General features: G+C 37.3%; 1 protein-coding gene across 1 annotated transcript in view; it reads left to right on the plus strand.

Moving 5' to 3' along the window:
* ADAM10 (ADAM metallopeptidase domain 10) overlaps positions 1 to 15,708 on the plus strand; it is a 126,119-nt gene that overhangs the window by 63,185 nt on the left and 47,226 nt on the right. The window contains exons 3-5 of the mRNA XM_077828107.1: positions 1,621 to 1,739; positions 4,526 to 4,684; positions 15,281 to 15,384. Of these exons, the coding sequence (XP_077684233.1) occupies positions 1,621 to 1,739; positions 4,526 to 4,684; positions 15,281 to 15,384 (382 nt within the window). The remainder of the gene's footprint in view (positions 1 to 1,620; positions 1,740 to 4,525; positions 4,685 to 15,280; positions 15,385 to 15,708) is intronic.

The following is a 15,708-nucleotide window of genomic DNA, read 5'->3' on the forward strand; positions in this document are numbered from 1 at the left end:
TGTCCAGAGCAGTCACAAGGGAGCATTCTGGGATAGCTCCCAGAGGCCAATAACGTTGAATTGCGTCTGCAGTACCTGAAACCCGGAACTGCAATCTGGATTTTAACGCTACTCCACTTGCCAAGGTGGAGTACAGACATCTGATTAAAGAGCCCTTTAAATCGAAAAAACCGGTTTGGTCATGCAGACAGAATCAGTTTTATTTCAAATTAACTCTGCTAATTCCGAAATAACCGCGTACTGTAGACCCGGCCTTAGGTGGCTGGCTTCATGTGCATCCACTCCTTTGGTGTTTAGCAGTGGCAGCAGCACCTATGTCCATCTCATTGTTTGAATGTACAGTAAGGCACTCCTGTAATGAGGAAGAGTCATACAATAGAAATAAGACCTAAATGAAACTGATATTGCAAACTTCATTAAAAACAAAACCCAGGTTGATTTTATTTTATTTTATTTTATTTTATTTTAAGAGCTTTCTAGTATTGGGAGGGTGATTCTACATGCAAAACATAATGTTTAAATGTTGCAGTCCTGATTAATTTAGATGACTAAAATAAGTTTCCAGGTAAAGGGGATTATTATTTTTGTTCAATTGGTCTATGCAGTTGTTGATTTTAAAAAATTCTTCAGTAATGTGGCACTTGTCATACTGTAATACAAATAATAGCATTGGAGTCAAAATGAATTTTGGGCTTAATAGTTGTGGATCACTAGTGGTGTATTAGTTATTGCAGCAATTACGATATTTCAGTTCTTGCATTTTTCAGACAATAACCTTATCTTGGCTTAGTGAAAGGACTGTTTTTATTCATTAATTACAAAGTTAGTTTGTAAAAATTGTCATGTTTATTTTAAAAAAAATTAAAAAATCAACCAAGTTGACGTGTTTTATGTCTTGATAACTTTTTCTTCCACTTAAATTAGAGGTTGAATCATAAACTTGTGCTCCTGATTTCCAAAGAGAGATCATTTATATTTCTATTGGGATTAAATGTAGTCTGAGTGTTAAATATAAGTAAATCTGTTCAATTTAGATAGAATTGAACTGCTATAGTTACATGTAGTAATCCCTACACATTTTTGTGGACTTTTTATTACAAGTGTTGGTGTCCATCTTATTTTTGAATTTCATATCCAATTAAGCCAACAGTATACCTAGACTTTAAGTCTCTATGCTGGAAATTGCAAGCAAAATAAACTGAAAATGAAGAGATTACTAACTTGAATAGTTTTGTAATACTTTATCAAAGAAAAGATGGCTCTTCCTTCAGTTACTCCCGCCTTTTATGGAGGAGTGAGAACAAAATCCATAGTTAAGGCTGAGCAGGTAAGATTAGGTTTGTGAACTTTAAGACTGGCCATGATTTCTTTCTCACATTATTTTGTTAGTACAGTTACATCAGAAACATCTGAATGCCATTATGTACTGAACTGAAATCATTCTTGTAATATGTTTGCCTGTCTCATGCTCTGTGTAAGGAATATTGTTTCCATATTGGTAATATTTTTAAAGGATTTGCAGGGTGTATTTACAACCTACATTTTAACACAGTCTGTATTCAGCAGTGCTTGTGTAATTGAAATTATATTTCAGTTTACTATCTTTTGTTTACTTCATAGACACTTCAACCTTAGAATGAAGAGAGATACATCCCTCTTTAGTAATGACTTCAAAGTAGAAATATCAAATAAAGTAGTTGATTATGATACCTCCCATATTTACACTGGACACATATATGGTAAGTACAACAATTTCACATTGACTAAAAAGTGCAATGATTTTAAGCAAATGCTATTTTATTTTAATGTTGCTTTGACTTATGAAGTGGAGAATATTTGATCAAATTGTTCAAAAATATTAATTTAAAATTTCCTTAATTGAAAAAATACTAAAATGTGATGCATGGACCGTTGATTAATCTTTTCCTAACTTAGTTTTGGTGGACTTACTGCAAAATATTTTCTTAACTTTTTTTTGGAGTCATTCAGAGTCTGAATGGCCTTCATTTTAAGTACCTTTTCAAGAATGTGGGTACTGCACTTCCGAATATAGTCTTTCTTTCTTTCCTTCCTTCCCTCCTTCCTTTCAAACAGATGGTGACTTCAGTCTGTATATTTTCACTTAAAGATGAACTAAACCAGATGGCTGAACACTTGATTTGACCATCCCCTATCCAGTTATACTACTAAGTGGCCCAACTACATTATCAGGCAACATGGTACCTGAGGGATTCTGACAAGCAATGTGGTGAAATTAGACACCCATATACCAAAAGGAGGCCCCTGTAAAAATTGTGTGTAATCTGGTGCTTAGCCCTTGGAACAAGCTGAATGTGGAAGCTAGTCCTGACCTTCCCCATGATGCTTTCTGGAAAAACTTGAAGTTTTCTGCTAAGTTTCTACAAGGATTATGAAATGGCTACAGGTGATAGAGTATGAAAAATTGAATTTGATGCCCATTCAAATTTACTTCCATTCAAGAGTTCACATACCTTGAACTATATAACTTTATGCTCACATGAATGAATGGTGAAGGGAATCCAGAGAGTCTTCACCAGCATAGAATCAATAACTCAGTCATTAACTATAAATGCCTGCATTCCAGAATATATATAACTGGAGATGTAAACTCTGGGGGAGAAGAGTGGTCTCCCCTACTGGTGGTTCATACATTGTTAATGGGAACCAAAATCTTTTGTGTATCTCCATAAGAGAGCACCATCTACAAAGTGATGTACTTATGGTATCTTCCCCATCTTGCACCCCTCCTTGCACCCCATCCCCCCCAAAGTTGGAAGACATGCAGGGATACATAGTTGGTTTCCTTAAGTGTGTTCTGGGCTCAAATTTTGTGTGTGTGTGTGTGTGTAAATTTGCGGTCATTTTTTTTTTTTCATGGTTGTCTTGGGGATACAGCCCCTACAAAATGTTGTGCTTTTACATTTCAAAGTGCTTGAATGCTTGTGTATAGCCAGACTGTCTTCAAGACAGCTATGTCCTGTCGGAGTCTGAGGTAAGCTATGTAGTGGAAATCTGGGGTTATTTGGTTAAAGGGTTCGTGAGAGAGGGTCACACAAATGACCAGCTTTTAATTTGCTAAGTGCTGTAAAATCAGGTACACAGTGAAGCTAGGGTAGGGAGCTGAAAATAAGCAGGCAAAGCTTATACCATGGACTGGTACGTAGTTCTCAGAGTTTGCACGGGTGGGATGTAAGGTCAGGGAAATTGTAGGAGGCTCATCTTAAGACTAAAGATCAGTTTGCGCTCTTCAAGGAAATGCTTAGTGAATGAGAGGCTCTGGCAATTGATCTACTCACCTCAACTCAGCTGGTTGCTTGAGGAGGCTGGTGCTCATCTGCAGTCCCAGTGACCATGAGTTCAGATCCTCTCCTCCATCTGACTCTTGTGATTGAGTTTTAAGCATGTGGAGACTACATACAGATTCATCTGGGTTCATCTTGTCTCTGGAATCAGAGCCATTCTCAAATGCAAATGATCTGCTGGGTCCTAAAGGGGTACCCAGGCTGAAACTCTACTCACCAGTCCTGCTGGTCTTTCCAACTGCTAACTGTAGACATGTGAGAAGTGCTAGCAAAGCCTCTCTACAGCACCCCTTTGGTCCTATAATTGCCCCTTAATCATGCCCTATATAATTTTTTGAAAACTGGAAATTCACATGGAAAAATATATTTGTAGGATATACATGCTCCGCCATTGCCTTGTGCCTCATTCTATTTCAGAACATAAGATTAACTTCCCCAATTTAAACATTGGCAAATAAGCAAATTAAAAGTTGAAATGACTTTCCCATATGAGCTTAATTCTTTTTTAATCCTTGATGCCTGAACAGAGGAGTCTTCATCATCCCTTAGTCTCTTCCAACCAGTAGCAAGTATTCAGATCACTGATGCTTTACAGAATACAGTGAGTGTCCATTTAATAGCCTGAATAGGAGTGCTGATTTGGAGCTGTACAGGGCTTGGTTAGGGAAAGGGCGTTATGATACTGTGGTAATCCCAGTTCCTGTAGCAATCCCTGTGGGGGGAATCACTTGGTTTTGTGGGAAAGTATTGCTTTAACACTTTTCAATGTTTTGCTTTTTAACACTTATTTTGTTCTTGTAACACTAACCTTTTAAGATACATGTAAGAGGACCCTAATTCTGCATTTCTTGGTTTGCCAATGTTGGAATTTTAGGAATTAGGCTCATATTCTGGACGATCATGAGTACAGGACTTTGCTGAGTACCTATTACTTTCTGTATGTTAACTGTTTTGCATGTGAATAAAAATATATCTGAGGTGGTCATGGGAATTTTAGTTTTAGAGCTTTGTTCTTCAGACTTTCCTTTTCAAATTCATATTTCAGGTGTACTCTCGTAAGTAAGGTTAATTCACACACTGTTTCCCTGTATTGATTTCAGAGTGTATTCTTTGGAATTGTTTTTGTATATAAACTGTAAGAATGTTTTGAGATGGGTATAAATGTTGTTTTTTCAAAACACATTTGCTGCTTTCTTTAATAGGTGAGCAGGGAAGCTTTAGCCACGGATCTGTTATTGATGGAAGATTTGAAGGATTCATCCAGACTCACAGTGGCACCTTTTATGTTGAGCCAGCAGAGAGATATATTAAGGACAGAACCCTACCATTTCACTCCGTCATTTATCATGAAGACGATATTAGTAAGTACTCCCACTTTGTGCTGTAGACAAAGCGAAAACGTTTTCATTAAATGTCAAACTGCCTAAGCCGTTGGTAAGTTTCAAACTCAGGGGTTTATGGAGACAAATATTACAAGATGCTCATTATCATACAACAGTACGAGTCATGATGTCCTGAAGTGATCCATGTGCAGTTATGTCTGAAAGGAATCTAGAGCAGGCACAAACCTTACCCCACTTCAAACTTTTGTTGTTGTTTTATTATTCGCTAATTGGGCTAGTCCTCTAGCTGCAAGACTGGTGTACTAGTGGAGATCTTTCCTACAAAGTAAACACGAAGCCTTCCCTTGAGCTTGTTAAAATGTCACATACTGACCATGGTGCTTTCTTGTGAAGTTCTGTGGTATCCAAAAGGAGGGATGAGTAATCTAAATTCACATTAAAGTGCTCCTAGATTAATATAATTAGGTAAGAAAGATACCCAATTTAGCAGTGTAGAAAGCAACAGCTTTCCCTGCACACATGGGTCCCAGACTCCTTCAGACTGGTACTTAAAAGGTGCAGAGTAACAGCCAGCAGCTAGCATTCTGGAACACTGTTCTGATGGGAATTTTCAGTTGATGGGAAAGTGCAGAAAATGCTAGCTACTAAGGTTGTAGATTGTAAGGCTAGAAGGGACCATTGTAATTATCTTGTCAGACTTCCTGTGTAATACAGGCCATAAGACTTCTGTACATTCTGAATTATTTCCTGTTCAAATTAGAGCATATCTTATAGAAAACAATCCAATTTTGATTTAAAAATGGCCTAAGATGGAGAATCCACCTCCACCCTTGGTAAGTTTTCCCAGTGGTTAATTGCCCTGTTAGAAATTTACATCTTATTTCCATTCTGAATTTGTCCAGCTTCAACTTCCAGCCATTGTATCATGCTGTACTCTTGTCTGCTACATTAAAGAGCCCATTATCAAAGTTTCATTTCCCACGTAGGTACTTATAGACTGCTCAAGTCCCCCCTTATCCTTCTCTTGTTAAACTAAATAGATTGAGCTCCTTTAGTCTATTGCTGTAAGGTAAGGCATTATTTTTTAATATTTTAATCATTCTCATGGCTCTTTTCTGAACCCTCTTCAATTTATCAACATCCTTCTTGAATTGTGGACCCCAGAACTGGACAGAGCATTCCAATAGTGGTTACACCAACACAGTAGAGGTAATAAAAGCTCCCCACTCCTACTTGCGATTCCCTGTTTCATATATCCAAAGATCACGTTCGCAGCAGCCTTTTTGGACACAATACTACACTGGGAGCTGGTGTTCAGCTGATTTATCCGCTGCAGAGCACATACCTTTTCTGAGTCACTGCTTTCCAGGATAGTGTCCCCTACTCTGCAAGTAGACTCTATTCTTTGATCTAAATGTATAAGTTTACATTTGGCCATATAAAATATGTTCAGCCTTACCAAGTGATCCATATTGCTTTGTACCAGTGACCTGTCTTCCTTACCACTCCCTGAGCCTTTGCATCTGCTTGTGCACGTTGATGATAATGTTAAGTAGTTATAGGGCCAGGAACTGATCACTGAGACCCAACTAGAAACATCCCCACTTGATGACTGTACCCTATTCACGATTCAATTTTGGGTCTGTCTATACTGCAGCTGGAGCTCAAGCTAACGCATTCTAAAAAAACAGCATGGGCGTTGCAGCATGGGCTCTCAAGCTTAGGGAGTCAGTACATGACATCAAAACTATTTGCTTTATTTACCAGATTTATAATCTTGTCAAAAATATATAAAGTTTTAAAAGATCTATTTTCCATAATCCTGTGTCAGTTGCTTCCTTATTTTGGCAAGGAGCCATGTGCCCCCTGCTCACCCCACTGCAGGGGCAAGCTGGCCCCTTCCGGGAGCAGTGTGGGGCTGGGATAGGCAGGGAGTCTGCCTTAGCCTCACTGCGCCCGCTGCCCAGTGGGAGCCACACTCCTTCCCAGAGCCAGCACCTCAAGCCCCAGCCCTGAGCTCCCTTCTGGAGCCAGCACCCCATACCCCCTTCTGCACCCTGAAACCCCTCCTACACCCCAAGCCCCAGTCCTGACCTCCTCCCAGAGCCAGCACCCCATATTCAGTCCTACATCCAAACTCCCTCCCAGAGCCTGCACCCCTCACACCCTCCTGCACCCCAACCCCCTTCCCCAGGCTTAGCCAAGAGGCCTCTGTCACACTGTGAACCCCAGCCCAGTGAAAGTGAGCAATGGGGGGTGGAGTGGGCGGGGCTTTGGGGAAGGGGTGGGGCCTTGAGGAAGGGGCAGGGTAGATTCTGGGTTACCCTTAGATTCAAAAAACTGATCTTGGGCATAAAAAAGTTGGAGACCACTGCTTTAGAGGCAGCTGTTTTAACGTCCTCCTGAGTTTCTGTTAGAATGGGAAGAGTTTCTTCATCATCATCTCTTTAATTTTGCTTTGATTTTTCGTTGATAGCTTAGGATAACTTCAGGGCTTCCGTACATGGAAATATTTTAAAAATTAATGTATAATGTTTACTAAGACACCTCAAAATGATTCAGTGAGACCCTATACTTTCTTTGCCTTTCAAAGCATACTGTCTTAGATATGTAATCTTGTTTGTAATTGTAGTTTAATGAAACAGGCTCCGTAGAACTTTTTAAAATGAAAACAAGAGCACACAAATCTTAGTTCCTCTTGCTGTATAATCTATAACTACTTCTAACTCTCATGAAATAGATGCAGATTGACATAGATAGCAGCTTGCACTGGAGGGGCAACAAAAAAAAACCAACCACCTCTCAGTGCTAATTCACCAGGTTGTGGGGGAGGGAAAGGAATCTTTTTGCTTTAAGATGGAATATTTTTGGTCAGCCGTGTTTGAGCCTTTTGAAACAATATACTTTTTGAGCCTTTTCAGGCACCATAATGCAACATATGATTAGCATCTCAATGAACTCTTATTCAATAGACAAAAGGGTTTTTTGTAAATGGGGATTATATTGTCATCTTTATAAGAAGGCTTTTGTCTGTTACAGTGGATGTGGTGACCAGTGGAAGGCAGCCTTCTATTCATGACTTTGAACACAAAATGAATGATTTCAGATTCCTGAGCCACTCCCAGTCAAACTGTTTTATAACTCAGTGGCAATATGATGCAAATTAGTTACATTCATTGATGGATTAGTTTTAGAAACCAGTTTCTTCCACACACTAAGGCTTTCAAAGGAATTCTTTATTTAAATATGTGAACTATATAATATGTTCTCGAGTCACATTATTAAATACAAAATAACTTGCATGTTTACTCAGGTTAGTTGTGGAAGGGAAATCCTGCTCACAAATCGTTTACAGTAAGTCATAAAGGAAGTGGAAATTTTGGTGACCTCTTCAAGGCCTTGGAGAAGTTGCGTATTAACTTTTAATTGTTTAAAAAAAAAAAAAATCCTGTACCTGTTTTGATGAGTCCTTATTTTGGTAACGTAGCATTATTCATCATTTACAAACTGTGTTTTTTTAATTACAACTTGCATTTCTGTGCCCCCTACTTTTGGTCACCATCTTGTAGATAAAAATATTTTTGAAGGTGTTATGGGAACCGAGCGTGAGTGGTTGATAGTTCAGAAAAAAACTACTCCTTTAATACAGGTTTAACGTATAAATAGAAGTTTTAAAATTGTTAGTTTTTCTTAAATCACTTCTAGTGAGGAACCGTGTTTTCTAAATCCAGTGTACTTTTAATTATTTAACCATACATTGCTTAGTTGATAGCACTGTTTACTAACAAATAGAAAAAAAGAAAAAAAAATCAAGAGTGACCTGGTTTCTTGCTCTCCAGACTGATATTATACTTGGTATTCTGACAGAGTAAAAAATGATTTTACTTAAAACATCCCTGGTTACTAATGTCATTAACACTTCATAGCTATTCTGCCTCCCAGTTACATGTAAAGTGTTATGGCTGTCACTAAATATTAAGTAAGGAGAGTAGGGATTTTAAAGGGATTATGTGTAAAAAGTTCCCCAATGTGGCCTCTCTTTCAAATATCTAACACTTGTAGGAGAATAGGAAAAATAGTTTTACGGTTGTTCAATGTATTACCTTGCAACTCTTTGGCCAGAAGATCATCCTATTTTACATCCAGTGCAGGCTTAGTAAAGAGGTCCAGATGCCCTTCTTGGGTTTACTGGAAAGTTGTGGTGCGGAAGGGGTGTCCGAACTTGGCCTTTTGAAGACATATACTCCTCTGCTGGTCAGCTCTGCGAAAGCTGGAGCTAGGATCAAGGGCTATTTCAGGACAACTGGAGAACCAGACGGGAGCTGTGCTTCCTACAGGAGTTTAAAAGCATCAGAGAAGCGCTGCCTAATCCATTGTGATTCAAGGAAGCATCATTACTTTAGCACTCACCATCACAGGCTATTCTGGCACCTCCTCCACATCCCCCAAGTTCAGAGTCATGCCCACACTGAAATGAATGGGCAGTCCTTGCTGCCCTGCTGCTCCTTGGACAGCAGAAATGTAGTGCTACTGATATATTATTTTTTTAAGTGGATATGAGTTCTGTTTGGAACTATATTACTCTGAATACTAGCATAGCCACAACTTCTAATAATTTATTGGTTTTGGAATGTACAGCTATCTGTCAAAAGGATAATAATTAATCCAAACTTGTTTGGTGTCAATATTCCAATTGAACAATTAACAGCCAGCAGAAAAAGGTCCTAAAAAAGTTCTAGTCTCATCTCAGTAAATTTTCTCTAAAAAGTTGCCATCATGGGAAGGATCTTCATTTTGAGTAGCATTTGCTATAGTAAAACGGCTTGAAAAATTCCTGACTGCAAATGTGGTATCACTTGTACCAGAATCTCAAGCCAGCTCCCTTGGTAGAGATGGTAGGCACCATCAGCTAGTTAGTGTCTCGATACACTGATAATATGGCTTGGGTGTGTCTGTTGTGTTTTGATATCACTTAAAACCTCTTTAAGGTTGCTACTGCACAAAGGGCCTCTTGTCCCCTAAAACTTTTTGAAAAATGGGACTTCAAAACCCCATATTCAGATATGAGAAACCCTAGAAAAATATTCCTTTAAGGGGTCTCTACATATCTCTGAAAAGAATGCTACAGTTATAAGAAAAAACAAACCACAAACTTATAAGGCCATTTGATATACAAGATGTTGGTATCATTCTTTTGGAAGTGGGAAATATCTGCCTAAACTGCAGGAAACAGACTTTAGGAAATCCCTGAGTGCATTCTTAGCTTCTTAAACTGTGATCTTGTTTCCTGAAAAGGCAGCTCATTGTTGACAGATCCCACCAAACACTATTTTCGTTATCCGTGCTGCTGAACAGGCCATATTGAAGGTCCTGTTGGACTGTAAGAACAAGAGTCCTAATTTAGATTTGTGGTGGCCAGTGAGTGGCTTTTATTTATTTATTTATTTATTTTAAGGAAGGGGTTTCTATTGCCACCCTGAAGATTGTGTGGTGGTTGTGTATGTGAAATCTGCTGGTACACATGTACTGTTGGTCATCACTTTCTATTGGCCGTCACTCTTTAGCTCCCCAGAAATTCAAGTGTGAGGTTTATCTTGGAGCCAGGCAACTTGGTTCAATAAAATCATCCTAAACTGGCATTAATTTTGGAAAAAATCCTGGTTAAGTCAGCAATTTAAAAAAAAATTTGGTTTATTGCATGCCACAGCTTAGGTCGCAGCCATCCTCTCTAAAAATATTAAAAAATACAGAACATAAGAGCACTTATGAGGAAGCTGACATGCCTAATTGGGGTAAAAAGGTCTTGTGATGACATTGTCACTAGTTTAGGGAAAGCTGCCAAAATCCTGTAAAAAAAATAGCTGAAAAGGTCCTGACAACAGCCAGTCACTGAACATTCATTATCAGTAAAATTAAAAAATAAGTTGGAGAATTTATGACTTGTGTTGTCAATCTTCTTGCAAACACGACCATTTACAGTAATCTTTATATTTAGGAACTGGGCCATAAATCAAATAGCTTATTTTTGAAAGTTTTCATTTTGACAGAGAAAAATTGTTTTAAAATCTCTCTATAAAACACATTTAAGAAATAGTTTTTATATAAAGTCTGTGTGCTACTACACTATTTCTCTCAGGTAAGGAAAGCTTGTTAACCATATTCTTTAAAGTCCTAGACAATGGATTAACAGAAAAATCATATGTGTATTGTAGAATCTTCTTAATTGGTTTGGGTCTACAGCAAAAGTAATATTATGTGGCTTTGTAAATTTCAGTGTGTTCTAGTGTTAAACCCTACAAGAAAAGTTAAGTACTCACCTCAAATCCTAAAATAGAAAATGAAATACTAGGGTTTTTCTGTTCAGTCTTTTCTATGACTGCCTACTACCTTTTTCTTCTGTGATTGTGGAAATGTGTGTAACATTGTTTCTGGGGTAGAAAAGGGTATGGGGAGGAATATATGGTGCATTTCAACTTGAATTATTGATCTTCCTTTTTGTTTTTGTTGTTGCTTGAGAATGATCCAGCACCAGGACTGCTTGCTTTGTTCTTATTCTCGCCCCACTCCCCCTACCCATTCCTTCACTATCCCACCACCAGAAAATGAAATCCTCCAAAAGATGATTGATTTGTGTTTAAGGGCCTTTAAAAGAAACATACCTTATGATAACCTTTGCCAATATTAGATTTGCAACAAAAACTAACGTGTGACCTTCATTACATCATGTGACTAAAGCTGATTATGAACATAATTGGATTTAAGACACAGCTTATTTAAAGTTTCCCTGTAAATTCAATTCCCCTCCTTCACAACTGGCAGTATTAAACAGTAAAACATCAGACAGACTATTGCCCACGCTGGGTAGAAGTATAAATATTGTGCACTTGTCTAGTTCAAAGGTTTTCCCATAGAACGAAGTATTGCTGTTCTGAGTTGTGATATTTCATTGAAAAGAAGATATGAGTGTTCCAAACATTTCTTGTAATGCATCCATATTTTCCAAAGACGTGGACAATAGATCCTACAATATTAACAGTGTATTAAACTAATGGACTTTTGTTTATCCATAAACAAGTGCTGTTTCTCAACCTATCTTTGAAAAGCAGTATTTCTTGAAACTTGCAGACTACACAAAGCAAAGCTCACTCAGCCGTTCAATAGTGCAGTAATCTTCCTGCAAATATCTAACTCAGGAACACGTAAGCTATAAGAAGATCTATGCTAATTATTAAATATAATGAAAAGGTTATTTTTACATACATATATCAGTTTGAGATTTAATTTAAAACCACAATTTGTACTGAATACTGTATCTTTAAAACTAGAGTTCACTGTATGATATACTTCCATTTGACTCTAACATTCATCCCGACTTGATCCTTTGACATCAGGAATTGGGATTTGAAAGACAAGGCTCCCATCTTACGTTCATTTCCCTAGATAGGAAATTAAACCATTTCAGGGAAATGTACATTGAATTCATTTGACATTGGAATAGAATTTTAATGTAAGTGGATAGAAATGTATTTTTCTTTGAAAATGCAAATTTCAAAATAGTTTTAAAATGAAGTTGTTTTTGGCAAAAGTGATTGTGTAAACTTCCCCTTACTCAACAGATATGCATGCCCCTTTCTGTTTGAATCACATCTAATTCTTCACTGAAAGTCATACTTTTATTCTGCCTTTCACCTAATCAGCAAAATGGCTAGCAAGCTGATACATTTAGAAATTTAGTGTTGAGTTTGTGAGGGACAAAAAGATCACAACTTTGAATGCAGTTCTCGGGTTCTCTGCATTGTCATTTAGAAAGTCCTTTTTACTTGTAAACTGAGGAAATTTGAATTGGAAGTTGGAGAAAATCAGTATGGAACACCATTATTTCAATTTTAGTAAATTTTTCACTTAAGAAATTAAAGTTAAATATACAATAAATGACAGTGACTTGAATTTCTAAAAGGAAATCTGTAGCGGTAAGCTTAGACACTGCATTCTTGCCTACTGTGGAGTTAGCTGCTATTTAAAGAAAATGTCATTGGTTCATGCTAATTGTCTAGACAATAGCATTCATTGTCCTAGAGGCAAGTCTGTCACTCCTCACTTCCTTTTTGTGCACAGGATATTCCCATTCTTGCATCTCCTTTTCCCATAAGGTTCCCATTTCTCTTCTCTATTCTTCCTATTTTAAAAGCCAACATTTTCCCTAAATAGTAAATAGCACTATTTGTAGCTATGAAGTGGCCACTGCGCATGTAGTGGGTGCCACCTACAGTTATACTGCACCGTGTCCCTATTCTCATCTCAGGAAGCACATTTCTGTTAGAACAAGAGAACCCCACCATCTTGCATTTCAAATTGTTGAAACAAACGACTTTTGTTTAGTCAACATTGTGCAAGGGTAAATGCTTTATTCTTTGCTTTGTAGTATCAGTGATTTATGCTGCAGAAAACTAACTAGTTTTGTGGCATTGGATTCTGTACTCTAGGGGTATGGTGCAGTTAGAAATAGACTTTGAAGTTTATAACGGTTGTAGCTTAGTTTCCGTTAACTATCAGATTATAGTAATTCTAAATCTTGCTCTTCTCTCTGCTTCCCCACAAAGTTATTTTCATTTTTTAAAGCACGGTATGGCCATGTCTACATTAGACTTTCAACAGAGTAGCTCTATTGGTTATGTCCCCCAAGTGTGTGATCTCGCACTGACTTAGTTAGCTCTTTTGGCAAAAGCTCCAGTCTAGATGCAGTTGTAATAGTACAGTTTTGCCAATATCTGTTTTGCTCAGGGTGGGGGTGTAAAATAAGCTGTAACAGTAAAAGCATAGCTTTGCTGGTGTAAACTGCCTCTACACTAGGACCACTTTGCTGGTATAGTATACAGGTCTACTTATACCGACCAGTAAAGCACTCCTACTGTAGACATAACTTATGGTTACGCTCTGCCAAAACACTGACCAATAAGCTGTATTTACTGATACATCCAGTAAAACCAGAATGCCTCTGTAAGGTGGGAAACTGAGGCACAAGTCCACCCAATGTAAACTTAAGTTTTTTCCTTTGTAAATTTCAGACAAAATCATTGTCATTTAAAGTTTTTGATCATATATAACACAGTAAAATGGAGCAGATAGGGATCCAAGTTACCGACTTCTGTTGTACCGGGAAGCTCTCCATTTCATGATGGTCATCTCAGTCTCTGGACTGGTGTTCTCCAATTTGAGCCCTTGTTCACTTGAGTTTTCATACATTCTGTTCTTCATCATAAAAAGCATCCTAAATTATTTGTTAACCTTTATTTTTCTTATTTGAGTTAGAAATTTATAGGGAAGAACATGCCCTAATAGCAGCATATTCTTATATGTTCCAAACATGGGTTTTTGGAGATTTTTTGTTCGGTTTAGTAGCAATGCTCATAAATCATTGAAAATCCTGCTGTTACAATTTGAAGTACTTACTCAGTCTAGGGCCAAGATGTTTAATTGTTCCCCAACAGCTCTGAAAGTCTTTTGAAATATTAAAGTACCATATGACTTGTAAGGTTCTTTTAATTTTGTTTGTAGATGGCAGCAAAGGTTATAAAATACAACCCGTGCAACTTGTAAATATTCTACAGACTATTCAACTTGGGACACTATAGCACAATCTTCAGGCAACTTGGTCCAGTTGCTGGAAAATGGGACAGGGAATTAAGACGTGAATTCTTTTCCCAGTGCTGCCACTGTGCGACTGTGAACAACTCACTAAATTTCTGCGCCGTAGCTTTTCCTTTGTAAAAAGAGAGACCCACCTGTAAAATTCCGATCATTACGTAAGAAAATGGTTCTACGTATGGCCTAGTTTCTATAAAATATACACTTCCCATAAGAGCAAATATATATATTTGAATATGTTTAACTTTAAGCTTACATTGAGTAGTCACTAGTGATTGTTTTGTTGTTGTCATATTCATGTTAGTGAGACTTAAATTTGTGGGTTGATGAGAGAATAAAGTTGCTCCAGTATAGTAAGAAAGTTCACAAGTGAATGAAGGATTTTAAAATCTGGCACTTGTTACTTTACATTAACAGAATGCCTTGGGTAGAATTAAAAATGACCAATATTGTAAAACAAGTAATAAGATAATTTCCTCTTGCCTACCAGGACCTAATTTCAAGGTCTTCCTTTCTTCAGCAAGAATTCATGACATTATTAGGACCAAATTAATGTAAGGAATACTTCTTTAATGGCCAATGATGTCATGAGCTCTTGCAGTAGAATCAAAATCCTAAACAGTCTGGTCAGATAAATGCTTCAGTTCACTTTTTTTTAAAGCTTACTTTTCATTCTAAAACTATCCATGTTTTAGTATTTTTTAGTATTTTAAGTTTCACAATTCATTTTTGTGTGAAAGAAATTAAGAAAAATTAAGTTAAGCTTGAAAAAATTCAGATATTCTGTTGCATACTCAAGTTGCAATCTCTGAAGATTAGAGATTTTTCCTTGAAGTATCAAGTGAGCAATATTGGACACTAACTGAAAATTAATCTGATACTTTCACATTTTATACATAAAAGTAAAATTTTTAAACAAATATTCAGAAGTTGAAAAATCAAAATAACCTAATTTTCCCAACATTTTAGAGTATCCTCATAAATATGGACCACAAGGCGGTTGTGCAGATCATTCCGTGTTTGAAAGAATGCAGAAGTACCAAACGACTGGTGTAGAGGAACCAACACCACAGGTATAGCACATGGTATAATGGATCCTATTGATAAAATGAAAATTAAATATTGGTATTGCTCCTCTGTATGTGCCCATACACTCTTTTCCTAGCCCACCTCACCTGCCCTCCACTCAAAGTTGCCCATACAATTTCAGAGGACTTCTCCAGCTTAACAAAAGTATCTGAAAAATCATTTTCCTGTCTTTAAATTGTTTATATTTTGAAAGCTATTTAAATGTATGTCCAAAAGTCTACATTCCTGAACACAGGTGTAGTATATATGCTGGTTGGTATGTTATGTTCATGTCAGTGAAGGTGCATATGTGCACAGGTACTTGGGTT

The sequence above is a fragment of the Eretmochelys imbricata genome, chromosome 10 (genome assembly GCF_965152235.1).
Source record: "Eretmochelys imbricata isolate rEreImb1 chromosome 10, rEreImb1.hap1, whole genome shotgun sequence".
In the NCBI taxonomy this organism is placed as follows: Eukaryota; Metazoa; Chordata; order Testudines; family Cheloniidae; genus Eretmochelys; species Eretmochelys imbricata.